At 42.3% G+C, this 15835-nt stretch overlaps 1 protein-coding gene across 4 annotated transcripts in view; it reads left to right on the top strand.

Moving 5' to 3' along the window:
• The first annotated feature begins 1397 nt into the window (after positions 1 to 1397).
• PHACTR1 (phosphatase and actin regulator 1) overlaps positions 1398 to 15835 on the top strand; it is a 336171-nt gene continuing 321733 nt past the window's right edge. For 2 of the 4 annotated variants that reach the window (XM_010357141.2, XM_010357139.2), the window contains exon 1: positions 1528 to 2079. Coding sequence is in view for 1 of the 4 variants with exons in the window: in XM_030928569.1 (XP_030784429.1) it covers positions 1754 to 1793 (40 nt within the window). In the remaining 3 variants the exon portion in view is untranslated. Of the gene's footprint in view, positions 2080 to 15835 lie in introns of all 4 variants that reach the window. The other 2 variants (XM_030928570.1, XM_030928569.1) reach the window with 2 other exon arrangements.

Here is a 15835-nt window from a genome sequence, read left to right as displayed (position 1 = left end):
CGAGGCGGCAGGTGCCTGTAGTCCCAGCTACTAGGGAGGCTGAGGCAGGAGAATGGCGTGAACCTGGGAGGCGGAGCTTGCAGTGAGCTGAGATTCGGCCACTGCACTCCAGCCTGGGCGACAGAGCGAGACTCCGTCTCAAAAAAAAAAAAAAAAAGAAAAACCCATAGAAGGCTGATCAACATTAGCATTTGTTCTCATCAACATAAAATAGTTATTTTCCTGTATTCAACAACAAGGCTCCACTGGCTGGGAGAAGATTGGGAGCCCAGAGCTATGCAGATAGTTCATCTTGGCTTTGACATGGAAAAAGCAAACGGGTTGGAGTGTTTTTTACATCATATTGTATGATACTTTAGGTGTTACCCTCATTGATTGCCATTTAAGTTCCATTCATGGGACGATTATGTTTGAACATGCTTGCTCCTTAGTGGGTAACATCTGGGCAGAGATAACAGATGCTAAGACAGGGACTGGGGGGACATTGAGGAATATTACTACTACCTTGACCTAGGACAGGTGTGGCTTCAAAATGTCTATATAGAGTGGCCTTAGGGGTTACAATATGGTTGAAAGTGGAGGCTAGGGGCTTGCCCTTTCGGAGGTGTTTGCCTAGCAAAGCAAGATGTTGTCCCTTGGGCATTATGCTTATTTGTGGTGGCTGGAGCGGGTTTATGAGGATCAAGGTCAGGGCAGGGATTTTGGCTCAAGACCCCTCAATCCAAGCCACCCCTTTGGCATTTCATGGAAATGTGGCAAAAGTAATGAGATTCTTGGTTTTAGGTTTTATTTGCACATGTTTTATAAATCTACCTGAAGCTGTTCAACTGACGATCCGCTTGATCATTTCAAAATCCATTCAGCGACTTATCCCATCTACGGAGAACCATCCTAAAATACAATCAAGAAAGATGCTACCATCCCATCTTGAGAAATTCCCACTCACTCCTCATGGGCATTTGGGAGGTCCTCTACTCAAGAGTTGAACTGAAGGCAAATAAAGTGCACTGCAAAAATGCAGTCCTTCCAGGGAAGGTTCAAGGAAAGTTAATTGTCATTGTTCCACGTTTTGAGGTCTCCCTCCCTCTTCCCTTCCTGGGGGGCGGGGTGGGGTGGATGATGATGGGGGGTGGGGGAAAGGGGAGGCAAGTGTGGTTTTCCGATCAGAGATCAAATAGCAGTTAGAATTATATAATGGAACTGCCCTGAGTCAGTTCCATTACTCGGGGATCACTGAGTAATTCCCTGCAGAAGGAGACAAACTGCATGTTAAAAAGCTCAACAAATACTCTAAAAAAAAAAAAAAAAAAAAAAAAGCCCAGGCCGTGAGTTCCAGACTTCCAAGCTGCAGTTTCCTCTGAATCCTCTCCAGGCTGAAACAGCTGTACAGGCTTGCTGAGTCAGAAGACTCCCAGAGATTGGGGATGGCCGAGGCAGGTCGGGGGTCTGGTGTGGATCCCCGGGTTACTTTCTGTTTCATTTTGAAATGTTCCCTGCTTCTGAAACCGTTTGCCTCTGATGTCAAGTAAAACACAGGACTCCTTGGAGATGCCAGCTGGGCTTTTAAGGACTGGGGCTCTGTGAAGGTAAGAGGCAGTCTGTGCCCCACCGGCTGGAGGCTGCCACTTTAGAGAGGTCTGAGTACCCGCAGGTCACACCCAGGAGGGGTTGGTGTGCCTGCCAACTGTTCTGGGCTCTGAATGAGGCTGGAGAGACCATCGTGGAGGCGGTTTCAGGTTAGAAAAGGGATAAAATGGACCCTTCCTGCCAGATGGGTGGCCACCTAGTCCACGGTGAGTTGAATCCATCCCCCGACTTTGGTTGACACCCTCCCCTTCTCCATTCCATCCCACGTGGGAGCTGGTCAGCAGCCAGGGAACTGGCACGGCCGGGAAGGAAGGCGAAGGGGCTGCCTGGCACTGAGAGGCTGCATGGGTGTGTGTAGCATGTGTATTTTCAGAGCCCGACACTTGAGGAGACTGTTGCTCAATTTAAGAAAGCATAGCTATTGGAAAGCCAGGAAACAGACCCAGAGAGGCAGATGCATGTGGGAGCAAAGAGCTTTGGGCAGCCTTTAAGGTAGGCATTGGCATCTGAAATCATGGTATTGCCTTTTGTTTATTTGTTAGGTGGATTTTGTATTGGTTTTATGCTTTGTTCGGTTTAGAGAATTTTCCTTTGATGGAGCTGCCAATATGAATAGATTTGGTTTTGAAATCCTCAGACCGGGTTCATAGGATATCCTGGAGCCCACAGTGTTAGTGTAGATACCTCAAAGTCAGAGGAGATGGATACAAAACTGGTGATGGTTTTCAAAGGAGATTCACTTGCAAATCTCACTGCAATGGAGACTTGCTGGGAGTCCTGGTGCCTGCTGAGGCAGGCAGCTCTTAGGAACCTCAGGAAGTTTCTGACTTAAAGAGACAGGAAAGGAAAAAATCAAATCCGCAGCTGTTATTTTGGGGAAAGTGGGTTCAGGGAGAATTTGTGGCTGAAGAAAAGGGAAAGAGGACTTGGAAAACAAACGGAAACGTAAGGGATAGGCTTGGTGGGATTCCAGCTTGGGGCAGTGGCATTTTGAGGCTTGCTGCATGGAGATAAAAATCAATATGGGAACGGATAACAGCTCACTCAGCATGAATAAGAAATGCTACATGGATTCTTTCACCACTGACTTCTAAAGAGCCTGAGAAATACGCAAGGTGTTAGTTTGGAGGAGTTTATTTCTAGTTGTTATTTATTTTTTATTGTTTGTCCCCATGAGCTGCTCTAAACAAAATATTGTGATGTTAGAACCAAAAGGAAAGTGTCCTTAGAATAATATCTATAAAGAGGAGGTATTCAAGTTTTCACTGCCTTTCTCCTTCTTTTTCTGCCTTTCTCTCAGTTTGGGCAAATTATGTGATTTGAATGTATCCAACAGAAACAACTCTTTAAAGAGGAGCTGGGCACGGTGGCTTACGCCTGTAATCCCAGCACTGTGGCAGGCCGAGGCGGATGGATTACTTGAGGTCAGGAGTTCGAGACTAGCCTGGCCAACATGGTGAAACCCTGTATCTACTAAAAATACAAAACTTAGCTGGGCGTGGTGGCACACGCCTGTAGTCCCAGCTACTGGGGAGGCTGTGGCACAAGAACAGCTTGAACCCAGGAGGTAGAGGTTGCAGTGAGCCCAGATCTCACCACTGCACCCTATCTGGGTGATGGAGTGAGACTCTATCTCGAAAAAAAAAAAAAAAGAAAAAAGAAAAGAAAACGGAAACAACTCTTTAAAGTGGTACAATTTATCTTTTAAGAAGATATTTGAATATTGGAATTAAAAAATGATCTTAAATCTGTGGTTCTTAAATCTTCAAAATCATGGACCACATTTGGGAAGCAAAAAGACTGTGGATCGTGAATTTCTAGTCTTTTCTCTACTGTGGCCCTATCACTCCCATCTCTTCTGATGCTCAACAAACAAAACTAAACAACAAAGCTAAAAAAGCATAACAAAGTTTTTCACTAAAGTACATACTTGAAATGGAGATGCTATAATATTGTAAATATTCGTAATGTAAAAGAACAGCTCATAGAGCCCCTTTTTAAGGCCATGGCAGTCTCTCGAGAAAACATTGCTTAAATAATTAATATCAGCAGAATGAGTTCCTTTTATCTGGATTTCCATCTGTTGAAACTTGCTGGAAACTTACCTTTCTACATTTCAATAATATTATGAGGACTGAGATTCATGAGGATGACCTCCAGGTACTACAAAGCTCATTGGTGCCTCCCAAATCACAGAAGATAACATGATGCTCAAGAGTCTTGGTTTTGAGCGCATTGCCTTCCACTCTAATTCAATAAAATTTGCTCATCTGCATAGATCGTGGTGCCCACGTTTTCTATGTCAAGGACCAGGACTTGTGACCTTACAGAGGACTTTTATGTTGCTTTCAGCGTGAGAGACGGTCTAAGAAATGCAGTGTGGATGCCAGGTTTTGTTAATTTCTGGGATAGTCCAACAAGTTATGGGACAGCTGGTGAAATAGGACAGATTTTGAAAATTCAGTCTTTATGGAAATCAAGGTGCTTTGATTAAAAGCTTAATGTTTTTAGTTAGGTTGACTGAGGTTTCCATTCCAATTATGCTACCTTTTCAGTGAGTGACATTGAGCAAGTTTGCTGACCTTTCTAAGGCTCAGTTTCCTCATCCATAAAATTGGAGAGTAACAGTGCTTTACCTCATAGGCTGTATGGGAAGTAAATTATATAGAACATCCCGTAGTGCTGTGCCTGGCACACTTAGTGCCTGACAAAGTACCTGCTACTATTTTTGTTATCATTTATGGTATCTAGTGACCACAAAGTACTTGAAAAACCAGGTCACTTTTTCCCTTGAATGTGCCAGTGAGTAAAGAATACATGTGAAACTTTAGCTCACATTTGAGCTCCTACAAATATTTTGGAATTAATTCAATAACACTTGTATTTCTCTATATGAGAAAGCATGATTGTCTGCGTGTTTTGGACAGAAGGGTCAATTGAACTGGTTTAAGCCACAGAGGGCATCAGTGGCAGCAGCAGATAAACAACATTTGTCGCCAGACTCCCTGCACTCTACCACCGGGTCACAGTGACCCCACACCAGGGAGGGTCCAACAAGGACAAAATAGCCCTTGTCTCTGGACAGCCCCAAACACCTTCTAATGGATGTAGTAGGTTTGATTTTTCCTGCTTCACCCATGCTATAAGTTGTGATTCTGCCCTTTTCTCATCCTGAATCTGATGGGCTCAGGGCTCATGTAGGCTTGTTGTTGTTGTTGTTGTTGTTGTTTTCTGAGACGGAGTCTCACTCTGTCACTCAGGCTGGAGAGCAGTGGCAGGATCTCGGCTCATTGCAAGCTCCGCCTCCCGGGTTCACTGCCATTCTCCTGCCTCAGCCTCCCAAGTAGCTGGGACTACAGGAGCTCGCCACCAGGCCCGGTTAATTTTTTGTATTTTTAGTAGAGATGGGGTTTCACCATGTTAGCCAGGATGGTCTCGATCTCCTGACCTTGTGATCTGCCTGCCTCAGCCTCCCAAAGTGCTGGGAATACAGGCGCGAGCCACCGCGCCCGGCCTCCTGTAGGCTTTTACCCAAGTTGGAAAATGACTACAGATGGGCTATAGTGATCCATAACTATACACTTCCAAGCCTCCACTAGGGACAACACAGAATCTGCTACCCCTAAATGGCCCCTTAATGACAGTGTTTTTATTTTCTTTTTGCAGTCTCCTAACGTGGGGATTTAATGCCTCCCATAAAGCAAGCTCCTGATCATATACTGTAAAGTCCAAAGACAGTAGCATAATTACTCTAAAGGGTAAAGATGCCAAAGGCCCTTAATTTTGACATTCCATGAGTATTTCAGCTTCCTACAAAGTTCTGGATCCACGGTTGCTGGGAAAGGGTTTCATAAAAGGTTCTCTAGGTGTAGCTTGAGCTTCTCTAGGAAACTAACTGGATAAAAAAACCTCTCCTGGAACTTGTCCTAAACAAGGAAGAGTGAAAAACAGTGTAGGGTGTCTTCTTCTAAGAAATCCATCACAAAGATAACACAAATGTCTAAAATTAAGAGAAACAGAAAAAAATAATCCAACAGAATACAGAAAGATGAGACACAAGTTTCAGAAACAACTGGGATGGAAAAACACCCAAACTTGGGTGTATTCTAATGTTAGGGAAAAAGAAGAAGGAGTGGAATGTTGGAGAAGCAGCAGAGGAAGTGGTATTGAAAGACCTGGTTATAAATTCATATGCCCTGGGTAAATCATGCCAGAGTCAGTTTCTTCACTTATAAAATAGCAAAAATAATTCCTACCCTACCGTCAGGGTATTGAAGAGGAACATATGATATCCTGTGTCCAAACTGAAATGAAGACAAGAACCTAAAGCACAAACTTGTGTTAATAATTATTTGGGATTAAAGAACCTGACCTCCCAAAAAAGGAATATGTGTGTTACTGAAAACCAGGATTTTCTTATAGATAGTAATGAAGAAAATCACCTTGGATAGTCCATACTTAATGTATTCATTGGCTAAGGCTGCCGTAACAAAATACTACTGGGTCGCTGAAACAATAGTAATTTATTTTCTCACAGTTTTGGAGGCTGGAAGGTCCAAGACTGAGGTACTGGTAAGGTTGATTTTTCCTGAGGTCTTGCTCCTTGGCTTGTAGATGACCTCATTCTCACCTTGTCCTCCCACACAGTTGCCCCTTGGTCTGTGGCTGTCTGTGGCCTAATCTTCTTCTCTTTTTTTGTTGTTTTTGTTTTTGGTTTTGAGTCAGGATCTGTCTCTGTCACCCAGGCTTGGGTGCAGTGGTGTGATCTCAGCTCTCTGGAGCCTTGATCTCCTGGGCTCAAGTGAACCTCCCGCCTAAGCCTTCTGTGTAGCTGGGACCACAGGGGTGTGATACCACCCAAGCTAATTTCTTTATTTTTTAATTTTTTGTAGGGACAGAGCCTTGCTATGTTGTCCAGGCTGGTCTCGAACTCCTGGGCTCAAGTGATCTCCCTCCTTGGCCTCCCAAAATGCTGGGATGAGCCACTGTGTCTGGCCCTAATCTCTCCTATAAAGACACCAGTCATATTGGATTTGCCCCCACCCTTATTACCCCATTTAACATTAATCATCTCTTTCAAGGCCCTTTCTCCAAATATAGTCACATTCTCAGGTCACATACTAGGGGTCAGGGCCTCAACATATGAATTTGGGAGGGAGCACAATTTGGCTCCAAACAGCTATCAAGTTGATTAAGAAAATTCATTAAAAGATGCATTCTTCTTGTTTTAGGAATTGATCAGATCCATTAGGGAACATGGTACCACCTTAGAAGAAAATGGTATTGCCAAACTGCTATGAGGAGACTCCAGGAAAGGCAGCCTGGTAGACCTGGGCCAAGCTTCCAGAGAAGCTTGACTCCCTAGAGTGTATTAATCACAAGGGAAAGGGAGGACCTTGTTTTACTGACTTCCACCTGGGCATTCTGTCAAAGCACTGGTAGATTGTACCTAACAAGTTTTGCAGCTCTGTGGTGACAGCTGTTCTTGGAGAATGGATTTAACGTAGTTTTGAATTAGATGTTCCTTTGAGGTCAAAAGGATTATGGCATGTCTCTGGATAATTTCCCACTTCCTTTCACTGTTTCATCACTTAAAAAAGATTGATCCTATCATCCAGGTTCCTGCCATGTTCTGCAGAACCATTCATGGCCTTCTGTGTTTCTGGTCAGTCCCCAGCTCTCCCTGTCTCCATTCAGCATGAACAGTGATATTCAAGGACATGGTTACTTGAAATACACATACCTCAGCACATGCGTACACACACCTCAGCACATGCGTGCACACACACACACACATTGATTTATATATTTTTGAAACAGAATTGGTCAGTACAGAGGAAGATGATTTGCAAGTGGTATTTACAAGTCACTTCCTTTCTAAATGTTGGATCTCAGAATTCAGAGAAAGAGACAGGAAGTCCAGCTCATAGCTGAAGTATTCTTACAAATATGGGAAGTGCAGGGGAACTGACGCCTCTTCCAAATTAACAGACATGAAAAGGCATGGACGAGAAAGTAATAACAAGAGTGGAGCAGGTGATTTGCAGGCCCCCACAGATGAGGGTGAGCCTGCTCACTGCTTCCTCTTCCCCTCCGCAGCTGCACCATTACCGGGACCATTTGCACACTTTGGTAAGGCATAGACCAGTTCCCTGGTAGCAGCCTGGATCCTCCATTCAAACAGGAAAATGCAACATAAAGGAGGAAATCATTCAGGCAAGACATGTACTTTGATTTTCTTTAAAAAAAAAAAAACAACTGATGATGGTGAAAAAATATATCAGGAGGAACAAAGGAGCACACATTTAGTAACTTGTAAAACACCCTGCTATGTCTTTCTTCATTAAAAATACGGTATGCCTCCAGTGCCCAAGAAGGAAGTATTTGTTCCCTGGACGTTATGATCCCACCTCCTGATTCTCACAAACAGGAACACACTCAGTCATGAGTAGACAGACTTACCCTATACCAGGCTCCAGTTCAGAGGCAGAGAGCAACAGGTTAATGTACAAAATTAGTTTGCCCAAGCTTCAAGCTATTTAGATGCAGTGATCTCACCAAGTGTGAAGTGCTCTTGTTGTTATTAGAATGAGGCTGTTGAAAGACCCTGTGATGTAATTCGGAGTATGTTGGCACCTGTATTATTTAGCCCTGATTTCAAGGTTCATGACTTACCCGAAAAAGGGCCTGGAGGCTGCAGATGTTTAGGACAAACGTTCAGGAATGAGTCACCAGACTTTAAGAAAACTAGTTAGTATTGGCTCCCTTTGGCTTTCATATAAATTAGGAACTCTCTTTTTAATTTAAAGTTGGTTTGTTCATATGTAGAATTTCTCAAGTAAAAAAAAAAGTGTTTTTATAAATATCATGTCTTTTTCAGTAAAGCAAAACCAACTACCTTGTGAGTATTTTTGTTATTGTATTTAATCAGTAAGCATTTATTATCTACTGTACTAAAGACACGGTATTGTGCAAAGAGTTCCACAGTATATGAGAAAAGGAATCAGATCTACTCATACCTATTCAGGGAAATAAAACATGTACATAAAAGTTTTAACAAAATATGGAAAATGACAGCTTCCATGAGAACAGAAAAAAAAAAGATTATTGAGGATGATAAGAGGGAGATATTAATTCTGGCTAGAAAAGGCTTTAGAGATGTTTTTAACCTAAGAGTCTTGAGAGCTGAATAGATATATTTTAATATAGGAGAATGGGGGAGGGAAGGAGGGAGCAGGAGACATTTTCAACAAAGGAGGGAGAGTAAGTGGAATGCCAATTCAGCAGGGAAGGCATGCCTGGAGTGTACATGAGGCATGGTGGCCAGGCCAGTTTTGTTGAACGAGAGGGTAGAGAGAAAGGGATCGATGGTAGATGCATTGAAAAGAATTTGACTACCAAGCCCAGAAGTGACATGGTTAGAGTTTAAGTCTATGTGTCAGGTGGCACATGGAGATGGAGGCACCATCAGTTACAAATGCAACTGCAGCGGTGAGGAACATAATGGTAATAAATAATAATAATGACGATAAATAATAGTAACAGCTTTCACTTGTTAATTGCCTAGTACTTGCTTCTTAGATTATGTCCTTTAATCTGCACAGCAAGCCTGCATGACAAATACAGCCGGTCCTCATTTTTCCAAGGTCTGTTTAGGTACGAACACAGTCTTCCCTGGGAACCACAGTGCAGGTTCCTGGACACCTCCACTCTCTCCCGCAGCCTCCCGACCCCCGCCATGCTCAAGTTCCTGATATAAAATAGTGTAATATTTGCATATAATCTATGCATATCCTCACACATAGTTTAAATCATCTCTAGCTTACGTATAATACCTAACAGAATGTAAATGCTATGCAAATAGTTGTTATACTGTATTGTTTATTAAATTTGTGTTATTTTTATTGCTGTATTGTTACTTTTTATTTTTTCCCCATGGATTGAACAGAGAGGGCTGACTGTACAGTCAATCCTCATTTTTCTTGGATTCTGCTTTTGCAAAATTTGCCTACTCACTAGAATGTATTTGTAACCCCAAAAATCAGTCCCTGTGGCGTTTTCACAGTCATTTGCAGACATGTGCAGAGCAGCGAAAATTTGAGCTGAGATGGAACAAAGCGAGGCTCTGCCTCCTTGTTTGAGCTCTCATCCTGTTGATGTGTCCTTTTTACAGTCTATTTTGTGCCATTTTTTTTTGCATTTTGGTGCTTTTTGTTGGTGGTTTTGCTGTTTAGAATGGCCCCAAGCATCATGCTGAAGTGTCGTACAGTGCTTCTAAACTTCAGGGAAGCTGTGACGAGCTTTATGGAGAACATGCAATGAGCGTGGCTCAGGCTTGAGTGATAGTGCTGTTGGCCGTGTGACTTCAATGTTGATGAATCAACAGTATGTGTTAAATCTGGTGTGGTTCAACAGAAACAAACAGTAAACCTAAGGTATGTACAGGCGGGCTGAAGAAAACATGCTCGCAGAGACTTCGCCTTGCATTTCCTCCAGTAGCAATGGTTCAGTGTTCACCAATCCAGTGTTCACAGTGACTTTGTGAGACAAAACTGCCATAAACAGTGAGGATCCACTAGTTATTTCCTTCCCGCAGAGAAATAAACTGAGGGTTGCAGAAATAAGAAATTTGTCAGAAGCTGCACAGCTAGCATGAACTCAGACTGGAGTGTCATAAATGGCACACATTTCTAAAGACAATAAAGGGCCTGGACATGGTGATGGCAAGGAATGGAAGAGAGGAGGCAAAGTGTAAACGATTGAGGGAGTAGAATCAATAGGCTTTGGCCACTGACTGCACATGGGGAAGGCTACGAGGAGGAAGGGGTGCAGGAGGACCCTGAAGTCAGGTGGAGGCAATGGAAGGTCGAGTTTGGAGGGCCTGAGAGTCAAGGTTGCAGGGAGGGTAAGAAGCAGCTCCAGCAGCAAGTAAGGACTCAGGCTGGGGGCAGACGGGCCAGCTCTTACTTTCTGAGCACTCACTATGTTCAGATGCCGCTGAGAGATTCTTGCTAAATGATCTCATTGAATCTTCACGACCCTATGGGAGAGAAAGAGGGACTATTATACCCATGTTACAGATGAGGATAGTGAGGCTCAAAGAAGTAAAGTAACTTGTCCCTGGACATCCTGCTGATAAAGCACAGAACAGGGAATGCAAACCCAGGCAAGAGGACCCTGGCTGGTTGTGATCACAGTGAGACGTTTTGGAGTTTCAGATCTTGGAGGAAGAGAAGCACTAATGTTAATGATACCTGACCTTGTTCTCTAGTTTCTTGTTTTTATTTTTACTTTTTCCAACATTCTGCTTATACCACATATTTTTCTACCTTCATGTTTTTGTTCAAATTCTTTTCTTCCACAGGAAGGTTGTTCTTCTCTCCTAGCCTTTAGGTTTTCTTGTTTTGTTTTGTTGATATTGCAAAAGGGTGGTTAAAATTATTTGGTAGCTGAAAAAATTGGACATTTTATTTGTGTTATGTTATATTGTGCTGTTTAGTAAAAATATGTGAACATTTCAGTGTTTCCTAGAATATAATATATATTACTAAAAAGTCACTCTTGGCATTTCACATTAATGGAGCTACAAGTGACTTACAGATGTGCTCATTAACAGAGGAGAAGCATGGTTATACTATTTTTCTACTAGATTTGGAGAATCTGGAATAAAATGACATGGTCCTTGCTTTACATTTTGTCTCTAATGTGAATTATCTCTGAACCTTTTTAAAGACCTGAAGTCTCTCTTTAAGTTTCCCAAATTTGTATTGCTGAGAATTACTTGCCCATGTTCCTCAGATATTATAAAATTAAATAATCCTCAATACTTAGGTATTAAGGGCTATTCCCAGAGCCCTCTTAGTACCGTTCTTATGGATAAAAGTGATTCCAAATACAGCAAATGTTTCATCTTCATATATTAAAAAATGTGGACAATACAGAATAGGGAAAAACCCTTATCAGAATATTGGGCCCCTTCCTTGTTTCTCAAATGGCCCTCCAAGATGTCCAAGGAGGTGAGCATTCTTTCTGACCACATGGAAAGTGCTGTCTCTGAAGCTGTGGCACTCCATTAAAACACGTCTGCCCACAGAGTTCAAATGCTGAGGGCTGCATGAAGAAAAGTAAGCTTGAAACTTTGTAGCTAAGTGGAAAAGAGTTCTCCTACAAGGGAGTCTCTATTCTTTGAAATAAGCAAGTCTGGAGCCCTTCATTTATAAATTAAAGAAGAAACCTGCTGAACTATACCGAAACCAGGGAGAGAGAGAAAAGCAATGCTGCTGGCAACTGTGCTATATACTTATTCAACTGTAACTCTTAGATGAGTAAATTCTGCATGTGTGTAGAGACCTGGTAGTGTAGAAACAAAGGCTATGACAAAGAAACCCAAGAAATATTCGTCCTCTTCTTAAACTTCCATTCCCTAGAAATGGAACTGGGAAAAGCTAAGCCGCATTTGATTCCACAAACACTTGAAACCATCTTTCAAGTATCCTGGACGGAATCAAGTCCAAGGCGTACTTTGCCAAACCCAAGGGAAATTCGCTCCATATGTTTCTGATTCATCTATAGTTTAATCATCAAAATATTGTTTTGCAAGGACTAGTTTTGTCCAAGAAAGCTTTTATGAGCCATTTTAAAACACTATCTTGAAAACAGGAAGTTCCGTTTTGCCAAGAGCTAACAGAGGCCTGAGCAGTGGTTCTGGATTTGGTTGTGGGGGCAAGCCCTGGATACCAAGGTTTCCAACATGACCGAGCTGGCTTTAGAATTCCTTCAGGGAGTCTGTGTTGTGTGCCCTCTCCACTCACCAGAATTATAGAACTCTTTCAGGGAAAATAACCCAAGGGAAGGGTGATCACGGGCTTCCATGATTTCCACCCAAACTCATCGCCCTTCGTGGAATCTCATGCCCCCTTCCCCACATTCCATTTGCTAAATGATGGTTCAGAGATAACTTCCCTACTGAAATTATGTTAGCATTGTAGCCCTTAAAAGCCTAAGGTAAAATTTCACAAAGGAGCTTGGAAAACAGCAGCTTCAAAGGAGCCATTGACTCCAGGAAAAGGGAAAGAAAAATTCTCTTTCTTCCTGAGTTTCTTTAATTTTTTTTTCATGGCAAAATACACATAACATGAAATTTAGCATCGTTACTATATTGAAGTCTTCAGGCTTGTGGCATAAAGTACATTCGCAGTATTGTGCAACCATCATCACCATCCATCCCTCTCCAGAACTCTTCATTTGCAAGAGTGAAACACTGTGACCGTTAAACAATAACTTTTCATTCCCCTTCCCCGCAGCCCCTTGCAAACATCATTCAACTTTCTGTCTGAACTAAGGAGTAACTAAATTCATCTGGTGACATGAGCTTTTTTTGTCACTAAAATGTGAAAGGATTTTTGTTGTTTGGATTCTTGTACAAGGGATTTTGGATATATAGTAGGAAAATGTCTTTGATAAGAATTGTATAATTGACACAAATAGACTCCACTGATCCCCAGGCAAATCATGAAACTAGAGTTCAGTGAAGGCATTTCACCAGGGAGTTCTGCCACTGTGCTGCTTTTTGATGATCTGATAGTAAAAATGTATAGAATATTCTTTTAAAAAAAAAAAGGTGGTCATCAAACTTTCAAATGCATTAGAATCTCCTGGGAATCTTGTTATCCACAGATTCTGATTCAGCAGGTCTGAAGTGGGGCTCAAGATGTTACATTTCTAACAACCTCCCAGGTGATGGTAATGCTGCTAATCCATGCACCACACTTGGAGAAACAAGGTTCTAGAAGAGTGGTTCATGACCCTTGACAGCCTTTTTAAAATTCTAACTCAAATATTCTGGATGGGACTTGGGCATAGGTATTTTTAAAGTACCTCAAGCAATCCTAATGTATAGCTAGCATTGAGAACCTCTGACCTGAGAAATTGAGTTAATATTTTTGTCTGCCTCTCTTAAAGTCAGATATTTCATCTGAGTTGTTGAGTATTAGATTGCAGGGAATTCATACTTGACTTCTCTAGTAAGAGCCTTGAGTGGCTATTTCTGTGTTCCTGATAAAAGAAAGAGCTAAATGCTTTAGATTCCAGACACACTAACTACGGAGTTGACATTCAGCTATGAAAATCTAGCAACATGTCTTGTATTTTCACCACTGCAGAGGGTATTCCTAGGCCGGATACGGTGACTCATGCTTGTAATCCCAGCACTTTGGGAGGCCTAGGTGGGAGGATCACTTGAGCCCAGGAGTTTGAGACCAGCCCAGGCAATGTGGTGAAACCCCATCTCTACCAAAAATATATGCTCAAATACTTAGACACATAATTGAGAACTCAGAATCTTGTACAAAAAAAAAAGAGAGAGAAAATGTTATCTTAAAAATGTTAAGAACAGGACAGGTGCAGTGGCTCATGCCTGTAATCCCAGCACTTGGGGAGGCCAAGGCAGGTGGTTCACTTGAGGTCAGGAATCGGAGACCAGCCTGGCCAACATGGTGAAAAACCGTTTCTACTAAAAATACAAAAAATTAGCTGGGCATGGTGGCATGCACCTGTAATCCCAGCTACTCAGGAGGCTGAGGCAGGAGAACTGCTTGAACCCGGGAGGTGGAGGTTGCAGTGAGCCGAGATCATGCCACTGCACTCCAGCCTGGGCGATAGAGTAAGACTCCATCTCAAAAACAAAACAAAAGAAACAAACAAAAAATAAAACAAAAAACAAATGTTAAGAACAAATGTTACAATCCGCTTGTCTCTAGCATAAAATAAATATAATATTACTTCTGTGGAACATCTGATTCTACTTTTATCTGCATCCTGATGGATCTTCTTGAATGAGTCACCTGCAAAGTGCACCTCTAAGAAGCTGAATGTGCTGTCTGTGGTTGGGATAATTAAATACTGTGGACTTAAACATTAGAGAATGCCTGCCAAAGACAATTATTTCAATTTAGCTTAATTGAGACTAAACTCTTCCTCACAATAATTAGCCAACAGGAGCAGTTATTTTTAAGGCCATCCCTAATTTCTGATAATAAAACTATGGTAACATAGAAAAGAACGTATCCCTGTTTATTCTGGCAGATGAATGCAGACCCAATGTAGCTAATAAGCACATCAACTTATTTAAATATTAAACCCAAAAGGAGAAGAATTCAGTGCATGGCAGTATTTTAGAATTTAAATTTAATCCACCAGAAAGCCATTCTTGGCCGGGCGTGGTGGCTCACGCCTGTAATCCCACTACTTTGTGAGGCCGAGGCGGAAGGATCACGAGGTCAGGAGATCGAAACCGTCCTAGCCAACACGGTGAAATCCCATCTCTACTAAAAGTACAAAAATTAATGTACTTTTTTACATTAAAAGTACTATAGTGGGCACCTATAGTCCCAGCTACTTGGGAGGCTGAGGCACGAGAATCCTTTGAACCGGCGGGAGGTGGGGGGGGCGGTGGAGGTTGCAGTGAGCAGAGATCTCACCACTGCACTCCAGCCTGGGTGACAGAGCAAGATTCTGTCTCAAACAAACAAACAAAAAGTGATTCTTATTTACCCCCATCTTTTTGCCAGTAGTATTATGATGGCAGACTTTAATCAAACATTATAATTAATTAAAAATTAGAATGAAAAATGTTGATGCCATATAAACATTTCCCATTTTATGCCGTGGGTAGCTCATGTGCATGAACCAAAGACTGACCAAAAACAATCATCATTGCCAACGTCTTCTCAACCATTTTCTCCAGAAACTGGAACTGTGTAGTAGTGATAAGTAATAGAATGATCATTAATAGAATAGACATGGCCAGGATAGTCATGAAGAAGTGTTTCCTGTTATTCATTGCAATACCCCGTTTTGAGACCTGTGTGCTCTGACCTGGCCCTTTGAGTTAATGTAACCCACTCATGTCCCAGGGCTGAGCAGCACAAACCAGCTAGGGCTGGAAGAAACAAATCAGGGTCCCTCTTGCTTGTTTCTTCTCCAATTCCATCTTCACCCAACACTAGCCCTAGGGCCCGGACCATCTTTCTTGGCCTCTTTGCACATCATACTTAGCTGTGTTCTTTTTAGTACTTAGAATTCAGATTTTCTCATAGACTTAGGCTTTGCCACCCTTAAAAGGGGCTTAAAATGTCCCCTACTGCCCCCTCAGCTAGGAATTCCCACCCCCACCTCAGCCCCAAGAAACCCCTTCCCAGTATAACAACAGTAGCCAGACCAGTACAGCAGCAATTACAATAAACTATCA

This window comes from Rhinopithecus roxellana, chromosome 4 (assembly GCF_007565055.1).
Source record: "Rhinopithecus roxellana isolate Shanxi Qingling chromosome 4, ASM756505v1, whole genome shotgun sequence".
NCBI classification, from domain to species: domain Eukaryota; kingdom Metazoa; phylum Chordata; class Mammalia; order Primates; family Cercopithecidae; genus Rhinopithecus; species Rhinopithecus roxellana.
The sequence above is the reverse complement of the archived record's forward strand: the minus strand, read 5'-3'. Positions and strand labels throughout refer to the sequence as shown.